Genomic DNA, 12,257 nt, shown 5'->3' with positions numbered 1-12,257 from the left:
AGGTTTATTTGAGAAGATTTATTTTTTAAAAAATAATTATTTACTTCGATAGTCACGGTGGTAGATTAATTTTCTAGACCAATTAATTCATATTTTTATCGTTTGTGCAAATTAAAAATTATAACCATAATCAGTCTCTTTAGGATACAGCATTTGAACATTTTTTAAAAATATTTCTAAATGCCATCATTTTTAATAATTGTATTCTACGCTATCGTTACAAACAATATTTAATTTTTACATTGGCCAATAGCCAGAGAAAAATATCTCGCCTTTCTCTTCTCACAAATGCCCTTGGCATCGATGAAGATATCTGAAGCATGCGGGTCACGATTTTAGACACTGACTAAATGAAGGATAGTCTCTGGTATTATTAACTTCTGTCGATGTTTGTAGTTTCATCGAAGACATTCCAGAGAAGGTAATAGAACTTATCAGTCTCTGTTTATCTCATCTTATGCCTACGAAGCAAGCTTCTAACATCTTATTTTACAACAATAAATCACACATGTTAGCGAGATCGCATTATTTTTGGAATTCTTTTTCTTAACCTTTTACGAACCACGGTTAGTTTTATTGAACTTCTTAAGTGAGTTCATTTTTTCAAGACATTCTTTTTCCTAACACCTTTCACTCTATACATTAGTTGTTAACGCTCTTTCAATCAAGTGATTTAAGACACTCTTTCAATCATTTATTAGCCTTGAAAGGATCAATTGATAACCTAGCTCAGCCTCTTCTCCTATAGTGTTGACAGTTTTCACCGTATTGGATTTTCTAGAATATTTTCTTCCTTGAAAAACACAGAAGGCTAAGAGTTCAAACACAGACAGTGATTTTCCTGGAACTGTAATTTACTGGCGCCACCGACCTTACTTTTCGGAATATTTTTATGACAGTTGTTATTAGCATTATTAATACCTTTATTAAATATGTGCAAATGATTGTATTTGCTGGAAATACTGTTCAGGGAAAGAAATGCAAAAACTGGTTGACAGTTATTAATAATCATGGTATTTGAATTTAAAACTATTCTGATAGTTTATGAAAAGCACCAAACTCAAGGCGCATTTCATAATAAGGCAAGAAAGTGGGATAGTTATTTATTCGACCACTGACTACACTCTGTTCAAAATATACACTCATGAGTCAAAACATTATGATCACCTATCTAGTAGTATGCTGAGCCTCCTTTGGCCAGATAACTGCCACTTTTATTGCTACTGATTCCACTAGACCAGGGGAAAATACTTGAGGTACTCTAGACCAACTAAACAGAATAATACCCTCGGAGTTCACTGACCGAGTGAGGTACTGGGGTCGACAGACGAATGCTAGGTTCTACATGATCCCACAAATGTTCGTTGGATTCATATCAGGAGAGTTAGGCGTCCAGGGAAGCACACAATGCTCGGATATGATCTTCGAACCATGTTTGCTCAATGCGAGCCTTTTAACATAGCCGTTGTCTTGCTGGTTCAGATCCATCGGTCACCTTGTCACCATGCAGGATAATAAGAGAAGGAGGAATAGCTACACAATCCACCAGATGATACTTGTGTATCACATGCAATCTTATTTGTGATCATTTATTAGTGATCCTAACAGTCACTTAACCCTGCGAAGGTCGCGGCTGATCTGACAGATACAAATTGTTTAATATAAATATTCTTACACGTATCCAGTGTATAGCTTGGAGGTCATAAGTAGCTGCGCATGCATATATGACGAGTGATATTCCACACTGTTTATGCAGTCAGTTTTGAATTAACACGTGTTATGTAAAGGTGTGTGATAGTTCGTAGTAAATTGTATCTGAGAGATACCCGCGACCTCCGATGTCAGTATAGTATTGGTTTAGTTGTTTTTTTTTCTTTGTTTCTTTGTTCCATAATTTCTAGATTGTAACGGAAAATAAATAAACTAATCGTGTATTATATTTGCAATTTTTTTTTAAGTGTTATCGCATTTTAGCACATACTAATAATGAACGTATCTCTCAGATACACGCCATCTACGCTGTAATTTTTTCTACCGTGACCTCCGCAGGGTTAAGCGTCCACGACCTTACCTTTCCAAGTATTCTTGGACTTTGCAACCGTAACTCGATGATAAGGTGGTTAGCTCTATGCCTCGCGATGCGTCCTATGTCTGTAGATGTGTTCACGGGGCCGGTTTGAATGTTCTGGGGGACGTAAAACCTGAGTTTCCTGGTAAACAAAACTCCCAACCTTCGTACGAGACCGGTTAACTCACCTTTCGATAAAAAGAGAGCAGATAAAGGTTCCTTACGTCACTGACGGGATTCGAACCAAAGAGGCTCTCTATTTGTAATCATGCAAAACAAATTAAAGCTGTCTTCTTATTCCAAAGGAAAAAAAAAAAAAAAGAAATAGATAATAATGAAGAATTTTTCAAGTAGACATGCCATTTTTGATCTATGCAACCAGTTATATTGACAACAGTAACCTGAATCTCTTTTTCTTTCTATTTGTGTGTTTCTTTCAATGTTTCTCCATTAGCAGGTATTTTCATAGCTTAAATATAGCCGTGCACAGTGTTAAATAAGCTACAGCAGAATATTATTATCCCATAAATTATTTTAACGAAGTGTCCTGCTGTTTCCTAATTGTTTTGTTATGGAGAAATGCAAGCTAATTCCATGTATTGAGTAAGTGGGATAGTGTGATACCACTTCTTACTCGCGAAGATTGCAATATCCAGGCATAGCCCTTTATTATTAGGGTAATTTGCGTTTTTTTTATCTTTTCTTTTTTTTCATTTTTTACAAGTAAGGGTGTGTATGTAGTAAGCGCCTTGGAATTGGATGGTTCGCCCTCTCATTACCGGCAACCAATGAAAAGAAAAATAGTGAGAAAGAGTGAAGCACCTGGCAAGATTACTATAATGCTATTGCATTTTATTTCTTTGTAAATACTTCGCTCTGAGAATTAACATTTGGTTACTTCGGTTTAAAAATAAGGTTAAAATCAATCTACTTTAAAACTATTAAGAGTTTGGGTTTTCCTTTTTGGTCCCAAACTAGTTTCGTTAGCAAAATACTTGGAGTAAATCACGTTTACATCGAAGATAGTAAAAATTTAAATAAATAAATAAAAACAGAGACCGATGCAGTGCACTAATTTTCCTGAAGATGGCGCTTTTGTATATTTATGAACAGCTGAAAAAAAAAAAAACTTCAAAAAGAAGCCGGCCGTGTGTACGTGTGTGTGTGTGTGTGTGTACGCGCGCTTGCGCAATGATAAAAGACGACTGGTACTATTTTTTGTTGATTATTTGGTTATCTTCTTCTTCCCCAAACAAGAATTCACAAGGAGAGGAGAGGAGAGGAGAGAGAGAGAGAGAGAGAAGGGGGTAGTAAATCTCCCTTCATTCTTTAAAGGAATGAAGAAAGAAAAAAAAAGAATTTATGATTTTTTTTTTTTTTTTAGACAGTCAATGCGGAAGGCATTAGAGGGCTATGGATGGTAGAGAGTTCACAGGGATATCATAGATATCTCACAGTTCCCCGACCGCTAACTCTACGTAAACTTTGACCTTCTTAAAACATTTCCCTCGGCATGCACTGCAAGGAACAGGAGTGACACGAAAAGGTTATTTTTGACGCCTAGTTTGTCATCTGAGATTGTTTACCATTACTCCCCCTCGTTTTTTTCTCTCTCTCTGTCTCCCCCCCCCAACAACTGCTCTAAATTTTTATATAAACATCTTTTTCATGGGGTAAAAACATAAAGAAAGCGAATAAAATAAATAATAAAAAACGGAAAGCGTTGAATATCTCTTTGTACGTTTACAGCTAAATTACACAAGAAGGAATTACGCCCTCTGTAGGAAATAATGAGAAACGGAAGTAGGCAGATGTTTTTGCTTAAAATACGCGGGGGGGGGGGAGAATAAAAATAGGGTTATGTTATAACGGTAACATATTTTTCAATATTTCTTTTCTCTTTTGCGTGTTGCTTCCTATTTTAGTTTTGACGGTGAGTGAATTGGATCACAGTTATTTTGTTTTTCATAAGAAAATCTACATAATTAAGTTAATTTTTTCGATTAAAATAAATTTTTAGCTCATCTGGTTCCTCTAGAATGAAAAAAAAAATTCATTCGCTACACAGTAATAAGCAGCTACCTTTTTAGACTTTCTTTACTAATAGAACCAACATTAGCAATAGCATAGTTCGATACGGAAGTGACGTCATTTTGGTCTTTAATTTTTCACAATTTATACAACTTACTAATTAATATATTTTATTTTTGTAAAAGTAATAATAGGAATTATTATATAAATAATTTAGCAAATTACTTTAAAATTAGTTTCTTAAATATGAACATAGAGTACACCATTAAAGATTTCATATAATAATATTATGTTAAGTTAGACAGTTAGTCGCAGATAATATCATTACTGATAATATCAATAAGCTATATTTATCGGTATTTTTTCTATATATTCATGTATTCATGAGGTTTTTTTGTTTTTTTTTAGATCAAGGGCGAAACCAGACTCTGTGGGGCAGGGAGGAAGAGATCTTATTTTTAAATAGATCCTTGCAGTAAAAGTTGTTTCATGGGAATACCCACAGTGGGGTAGAGCCCTTTCTCAGACACCTCCCACAGAGTTGACAAATTAAGAAAGCAAAACAGGTAAGGGGGACTTAGAATGCGCTGCGTGTGATTGCTACTCCACCTAGCGGGGGAAGGGACAGATTAAGTGTAACATGGAGAACTCTTGAATGGTGATACGTGAGGAACGCCCTGATCTAATGTGACAATGTACATGGACAGACGCAGGTGCAGACGCCCACTATAACACCTGAAAGAAAAACAACTGTGTAAAGTAAGAACAGTCGCATGACTTGTTTAATTGTTTAAGATGCTTGTTTTCTTAGCAAGATTTAAAAAAAAAAAAGAATGTTTTGGCTACATTTTCTAAGAGTTTAGTTTTATTATTGTCTTCTCTTATCCCATTATTATTTGTCGATCAGATGAATGATATCAACAATCATTCATCTGATCAGATGAATGATTGTTGCAGATCAAATGAATGATATAAAATAAAATAAATTATTTCATAATTTATTTTATTTTATTTTTATTTTTTGAAAACTTTTGTGTCTTTATTCAGACCAAGGTTCTGATATCAGTAAATTATCATAGTTTATCATTTTAAATTTACAATAATTTTAGATGTCATAAATCTATAACACACAGTCGCCTCAAAATATTTCCACCATAGAACGTGTTTATTAACATCCTTTGAGGAGATCCATTCATGTTGCTCCAAAATTCACATCTCTCTACCTATAAGAAGGATTTCATTTGATGGTTTGTTTGAAACTGAAAATCCAATACCCGTCGTACACACTTTTACACTGTTTATCAATATAATTAATTTTTATTAGTAATAATAGTGTAACTTATATTTACTTGCAATTTATCTTATAAATATAAATATTTTAAAATAATTTTGAAAATTCTAAAAAAATATTGCATACACCATTAAATAACTCATACAATGTTAAAACTAATAAAAACTAGAATATTAAAGTAGTAAAAGGGGACAAAAGAGTTTATTGAGGTGAGAACCTTGGAGGGTAATGGATGGCAATGCTGTAGCCAATGAAGTTCTAACTGAGGCTCGGCCATTGCTGTTACCCTCCTGCCATGACCAGAGCTTTAATAGCTCAATGACACCTTATCCCTACACTGTCCTCTACAGATAACGGGGAATATGAAAAGCATTCTTGCTTCGCCCCTTTAAGCCAGTCCTTATTATAAGGATAAGTAGTAAAAGAGATTACATATAAAATATTATATTATGAATCTCATCTCACAAGTCTAGAGGTCTAAGTTTAATCTACATTAGTTTCTCGATAAATGGACAAATTAAAACATGCTATGTTAATGTATATCATATCATAAAAGCAATCTAATCTCTATCATGTGATTTCAATACGCAAAACCATTCTTGAAAATTAATCGAAGAAAATGTAAATTAAATTTCAATGTATTCAACGTTAAAGTTCATTTTAAACTTTCTCTCTCTCTCTCTCAAAAAAAAAAAAAAAAAAAAGCTTACGATTTTTGTTCCAGCCATTAACTTAGTAATGTTTCAATGCTAATTAGCACTCATTCCTATTACTTTTCAGAATTTTTTTTTTATACAGTTATTTAGTAAACATATTTCTTAAAAATTAAGACAATCTGATGTCATTCTGTACTGTCTGACGATGACAAACGCGATAGAAACATACATTAGAATTAATTTAATCCAATAAATAATGAATGGCTTTGGTGCAACTTCGAGATTGCAAACTCCAAAAGTATTCATAGCAGTTTAACTGACTGTCAAGAATTGGAATACGAAATATTTTGATAATCCAATGATACTGTGTTCGTCGTAATATCTGCTAAATCTTTATTGGCAGCGATATATCGCGCAGGAAAGAATCTAAGCAAATTATTACATTTTTTAAAAAATATTATTATAATCAGTGCTTTCGTCGGAAGTCAGAAGCCATATATTGCTGTCAAGAATAATCTCTTCTGGAATTTCTTTGCAGGCGCTGATCATCTTGTCGTTGTTTGAAATATCCGTGGAATTAAGAGGCATGTTTATGCGCTGGAGATGTTTCTATCGGCTCTTCTGTCAGGGACTTTACTAACCCTCTGCTATTTCCGCAATATTCGGTGCACCTGATTACGCCTGTCGACGCAGACAATTGATAAATGATGAAGGCAGATTCCCGTCGGGGAAGAAGGGCGTCGGAGGTCTCAGACTTCAGGCGTCACTTCGCTAGTAGTGCCACCTGTCGGAAAAACATGGTAACTTCTATGTCCATAAGACAAATCCGTGTCTTTTTTTTTTTTTAGCGTCTGGGGAAGAGAGAGAGAGATAGAATGGGTGAGTGTGATCGAGTTTGCCGCTGACAGCGTGCCTAGTTTTTGCTCGCGCACGCACACATACACATAAAGGCAGTTCTAGTGGATAAAGTACGAAGAGAGTTACGGATGTGATCTGATTACACGAGTTTCCCCCCCCACCCTGCATATGTACGTATGCGTGCTTGCGTGTGTCAACAAAACGTTCGCCAACTACCGCTGTGTGCAACCGGTTACTGTTGAGTCCTGGATGGACAACACAGCTGCGTCCGCGCTGTTGCTCTTCTCACCCCCCCCCCTCCCTGGAGTTCTTTTATCCCCTCCCACAGCCCTCTACGAAGCCACACGTGTAGGCGTGCGACGATCACTCCTGCTACCCGTAATATCCACCATGACAGCTGGCCAGTATGGCCCCTCGTTTCTCACCAGGCAAGCCCGTGCTCCCTCCGAATCGACCCTCGCTGACGACGAAAGACCACGCTAGTGTGCTGCGGTGTGTGTGGCTGCTGTTTAACGTTCGGTGCGTTCGTTCGGAACAGGTGAAAGTCGACGACAACTTTGTTACGAGGTCAACAGGTGATTCGCCTCGTCTTACGAAGCCTGGATGTAACATTTTTATGCGCCATAATTACTCCGGTGGCGGAAACGTAAGTTAGCCTTGAGAACGGCGTCTGACCCCGTGTCGAGTCACGTGAATACCTGGTTTTGCTGGTGATGTCTGCCCCGCTGCGGGAAGTAAAAGGATCGGTGGGCACCGAGTGAAACATTGGAGCGAATGGAGGATCGCCCGCATTGAGCGAAGCTACGGGATTTACCACTCGAGTGGCGGAGTTATTGTCTGCAACGAAACGATTGTTCACGGCCAATGGAATATTTGCAGGGTTAACGTCGAGAGAACCATTCGGACGTATCATTGGAGTGAGCTATGATCGAAGCACGTGCAGTAACATGTAAGTACCCAAATGTGTGCCTTCTTGGGCTTCGTCTCGTATGCGACTCAATTTCCGAACAGTTCGTTATAGGGATGGATGATTTTCAATGTCACTTGCTCGAGTGCTTACAGTCGGGTTGATTTGAAGTTTCAAGTGTGCAGTCGAGGGTGGATCATGCAGACCGAGAAGAAGAGTCGGTGAACAGATCATCCTTGTCCCAGGCATAATATCGGTCAATAGAGGGCGATCATCTCACACACACACACACTTCACCTACCCAAGGTTTTTCTCTCTTTTTCTTTCTTATTCCCCCCCCCCCCCCACCCGTCCTTTCCTCTCTTTCCCTAACAACACTCGCTTTCTCCTCAACATACGCGACATCGCCTATGGCACTCTGAAGGTCACTACATGACCGATTTCTACCCGAAGCCGCATATTTCAGTTAAGGCTAGAGCTCGGGAGATCAACGCTCGAGCAGCGTCGACCGAGGGAGTCCAACGGAACATTTCGTGCACACGACAACTTCCGCCTCGCGCTACTGCAGGTAGCTCCGAGTCAGCACCACCATCCGACGGAATAGGAACAACCGTACGAACTATTTCTCACGATGACGATACAAATCGCACATATTTCGACCTGTGTCCGAGGGCGGACTCGGCACAAGAAGAAGAATTTTCGGCAGCAGAAGTGTTCGTTACCAGCAGCAGCACCGTCTCTACACCTAACGTCCCGTGCCTGGGTGAGCGGAAGCAAGCTGCCGCCTCTCTGTCGGCCTCCCCCGCTCTTGACGTGGAAAAGAGCCAGAGGAAGTATATCCTTAGCTACGTTTCTGGGTCGAGCCAAACACAGGCAGACCGTAGAGGGGAGGAACGAGAGACGAAAATAGCCACACCGAAAATCTCTCCTCCAGTAACGAGTGATGTCATAGAGAGCAGTGGAAGAGAGAAGGCAACTCCGCGCGCTCTCCTAGCAAAACATCCTGTCGTCAACCAGGTGTCCGTGTTCCACACGTATGTTAATGCGACGTACTTCCAGCCTGGGCCTTCGGAATCTGCCCTTGACAGCAGCAGCAGCGATGGAGTGTTAGGCCTAAAAGAGGGTTCAGCCGACGTGTCGTCGCTTTGCCCTGTTAATTACCGTGTCAGCTGTCTCCTAGAGATCAACGGCGAAGAAAGCACCGACAGATGCCCCCCGCCGGATGCCGAAAGTACGCACCACGTTTGTGAACAGAGTCTGGTACCAGCAGACCCCACCCCGTGCATCAGCAGTAGCACGCAGCTAGCAGAGAGCTTCGGAGAGGGTCGCTCTGTTTCTATATTTGAACCACGAAAGGACTGCTATGGAACTGAAGGGTGTGCGGACGCTTCTTCTATCTTTGGCGGGAGTGTTGATTCACTAGCCACCTCAGAACGACTGCACGTGGTTACGTCACAACCCGAAACATCTCTCGACGAGATACTCGTCTGCTTGGAGAAAATATGTGACGAACTAGCCACGCCCGATGAACACAGCACTTCTCAGCCGTGCCGAAACGTCGGAGTGAGCGATCCAAATTACACCAGTTTCGATCCTTTTACTTGGGAAGGCAGTAAACTCTCCAGCAGAGGATTTAAACCCGCACATGCTATCGATCTGCTTAACAAAGTCGCGGAACCGGAAGTTGCCTGTGACGTGTTTCCTTCTTCGAATAGTGCAGTGGGATGGAAGAGTTCCTCTGAACGGGAAACGTTTCTGGGATTTTCGGGAGCTCTTCAGAGTGACCTTTCTTTTGTGCGTGAAAAAGACACTCATGACTCGGTGACCCCATCGGGCCTTGCTATGATGGACAATAAGTTCCGTCACCTGCATCCAAAATCCCGTAACCAGAACGCCAACAACAACAGCATCCGCCAAAAGTTCGTTCCCAACTTCCAAGTGACCAAACTAACCCGAGTTGAATCTCCTGTGGACGGATTCCTGACAAAATCTCCTTCTCTGCCATCGTCTCCAGTCGCCACTCGAGTTCAGGTAAAGCCGAAACCCGATCTCCCTGCTTACCTAACTCTCGGTCGGAGGGGTGTCACGAGGAAGTTTTACGAGGCCAACGATTCGGAAGGCGGCAGCGATGAGAACTGTGCGGACAAATCTGAAGAATTAGAGAAGATCAGGTCCATTCTGGCAGGATTGGACCTGGCCAAGTATCGCCGTAGACAACCCAATAGCACCTTGCCTGCCATTACTTACACTCGCAGCTTTTCCGCAAATCCGCAGCTGACCTCTGACCGTTCCAACACCCCACCTCATTCTCCTATTTCCAAGAAAGCAAAGTTTCGAGAACTGACCGAGAAGCTTCGATCCAGCAGCTCTCCGGGCGATTTCGAAAAATTGAAGAAGTCGGCCCCTTCATCCAACAGGCTCGTGGTGCCCTCCTCAGCGCCCCCTTCACTCAACGCTGGTAAGTTCAAACTTTCGGCACCTTCCACAGCACCTCCGTCCCCCAAATTATCCCTGTGGAAAGAAGGCATGCCAGCTACTGGTTCTCTCCCAAGACGTCCCGATCTGGTCATTAGAAGCATTTCTCTGAATCGCGTCGACCTCCCCACCGAGTCTAGTAAGACGAAGTACGGAGACGATCACAGCGGGATGCTTGCCAAGGAAAGGAGACAGCCAAATTTGCTGAACGTCGGAAGCTCGGCAACCCTCCCACGCAGACGTCCGCCTCCTACTTCGGAGGACCCGTACAGCAGTTCTCAGACGTTGGCATCTTTAGGATTGGCAACGAAGTCAGACCCTCCGAGGTTAAACAAGAGTGATCTTTCTCTGGATTCCGCCGTTGACACCACAGCGGACGAAGGATTAGTAGCCGATTCGGAAGCTTCCTCGTCGTCTCCTTACATCACCGTCTCGCCCACGTGCGATTTGAATGCCTGGTCTCCCGCCAAAAGTTTGACTTTTAGAAAACCGGCCCTTCCCACCTTTCCCCAGCACCGACACCAGGAAGACAACGGAGACAAGAAGCATGACCTTCACTTGACGGCAGCCACGGACAAACGCAAACGCCGCAAGGGTCAAGGAGGTCCAGTCGGACTTCAGCTCGTCCTGCCTGATTTGAGCAAATCGGGCAGTGGGCGATCCTTGACCTTTCCACCGCAGCGGAAGGGCTCCATGTCCGAGGACGAAGTGGATTACTCGTCGATCGACAGTAACGGGTTGAAGTCGTTGAAAATGTCTCCTTCCGTCGTCGCCGACACTCTGCGGCAGCCCAGCGATCTGTCACTGGCTGACAGCCACTTCAGTCCGAGCGAGGTCATGGGTGAAGAGACCTATCGAGACGTTGTCGAGAGCCTTGGCGCTCCGGGACTACTCGGTCTTAGTGCAGACGAACGCCACGAGAAGCTCTTGAAGAAAAAACATCACAGCGATCCCGGAACGGACAAAAACTCCCTTGACTTTCCGGAGCTGTTCGCCTCGTGCCGAAGCGAACCCGACCTTGGAGAGCCAGCAGGCGAAGGGCACACGGATGGGATGCTGGAAATCAAAGAAACGAATACAAGAGAGTCGTTTGTAGTGTCGAAACCCACACCCCGACTAGGCAGTCAAGAGAAGGTGAAATCCGAGCCCGGACCTAACAGAGAGAGCGGAGAAAGCCCTCAGTATCAACGGAGGTACTTCAAGCGTCGACTGAGAGGTCCATACGGAGAGATGCTAGAGGAAGAAATGAGAAAGTCCGGAGGCAAACAGAAGCCTTCGTACGTCCAGGAACTGGAGTTTCTTCATGAATTGTGCGAACAGAAATCCATCGAACAAGCCACTCCCACTGCGAACGACCAGGGACTCATGGATGCCACGGATGGCAGACCCCGATTGTTACTTCGGTCGTCAAGCCATTCGCTCGATGAGTCTCAGTTACAACGACCCGACCAAGAAGTCAGTGTACCTAGACGGAAGATCAGTGCTAATATACCTTTAGTTGGAGATACACAGCATCCTTCTCTTCAACCTCCTCCGGTGGTGTCTACTAGTTCGGAGCCAAGTCTCCTTCATAGCGAGACAACAGCTGGACCCATCAGAACGACAGAAGATTGGTCCCCAGATGAGGAGGTCATGAGAGCACTCGCATTGGCAAGTCAAGAGGTAATAACAGATAGTTTACTCATTTGAAATGTTTCAATCCTTTTTTATTAATTATTGTGTTTTTTATAACGATACAATGCCTACAATATGGACGTTTAAAATATATATATTTGCATATTAAAAATAATTTTCCTAAGTTTATACAAATAATTATTCCTTTTCTAAAATTTTGTGCTGTTGCCAGGGAAACAAATTCTTTTTTAGAATATGAAATCAATTTTTTCTTCACCGCTCTGAGCCTATGCAGGCTTAAGTTCAGCAAAAACTTTTTTTTTAACAACAATTACAATGTCGTTGCGCTTTTTCTGT

At 41.7% G+C, this 12,257-nt stretch overlaps 1 protein-coding gene across 1 annotated transcript in view; it reads left to right on the top strand.

Annotated features, from left to right (window-relative positions):
• Nucleotides 1-8,243: 8,243 nt before the first annotated feature.
• LOC150100673 (rho guanine nucleotide exchange factor 17-like) overlaps nucleotides 8,244-12,257 on the top strand; it is a 425,511-nt gene continuing 421,497 nt past the window's right edge. The window contains exon 1 of the mRNA XM_090401857.1: nucleotides 8,244-11,948. Coding sequence (XP_090257983.1) covers nucleotides 8,244-11,948 — 3,705 coding nt within the window. The remainder of the gene's footprint in view (nucleotides 11,949-12,257) is intronic.

This window comes from Typopeltis vanoorti, chromosome 12, assembly GCF_054136105.1.
Source record: "Typopeltis vanoorti isolate ZY-2024b chromosome 12, IOZ_Tvanoo_1.0, whole genome shotgun sequence".
In the NCBI taxonomy this organism is placed as follows: domain Eukaryota; kingdom Metazoa; phylum Arthropoda; class Arachnida; order Uropygi; family Thelyphonidae; genus Typopeltis; species Typopeltis vanoorti.
Note: the sequence above shows the minus strand (reverse complement) of the source record. Positions and strands in the feature narration are given on the sequence as shown.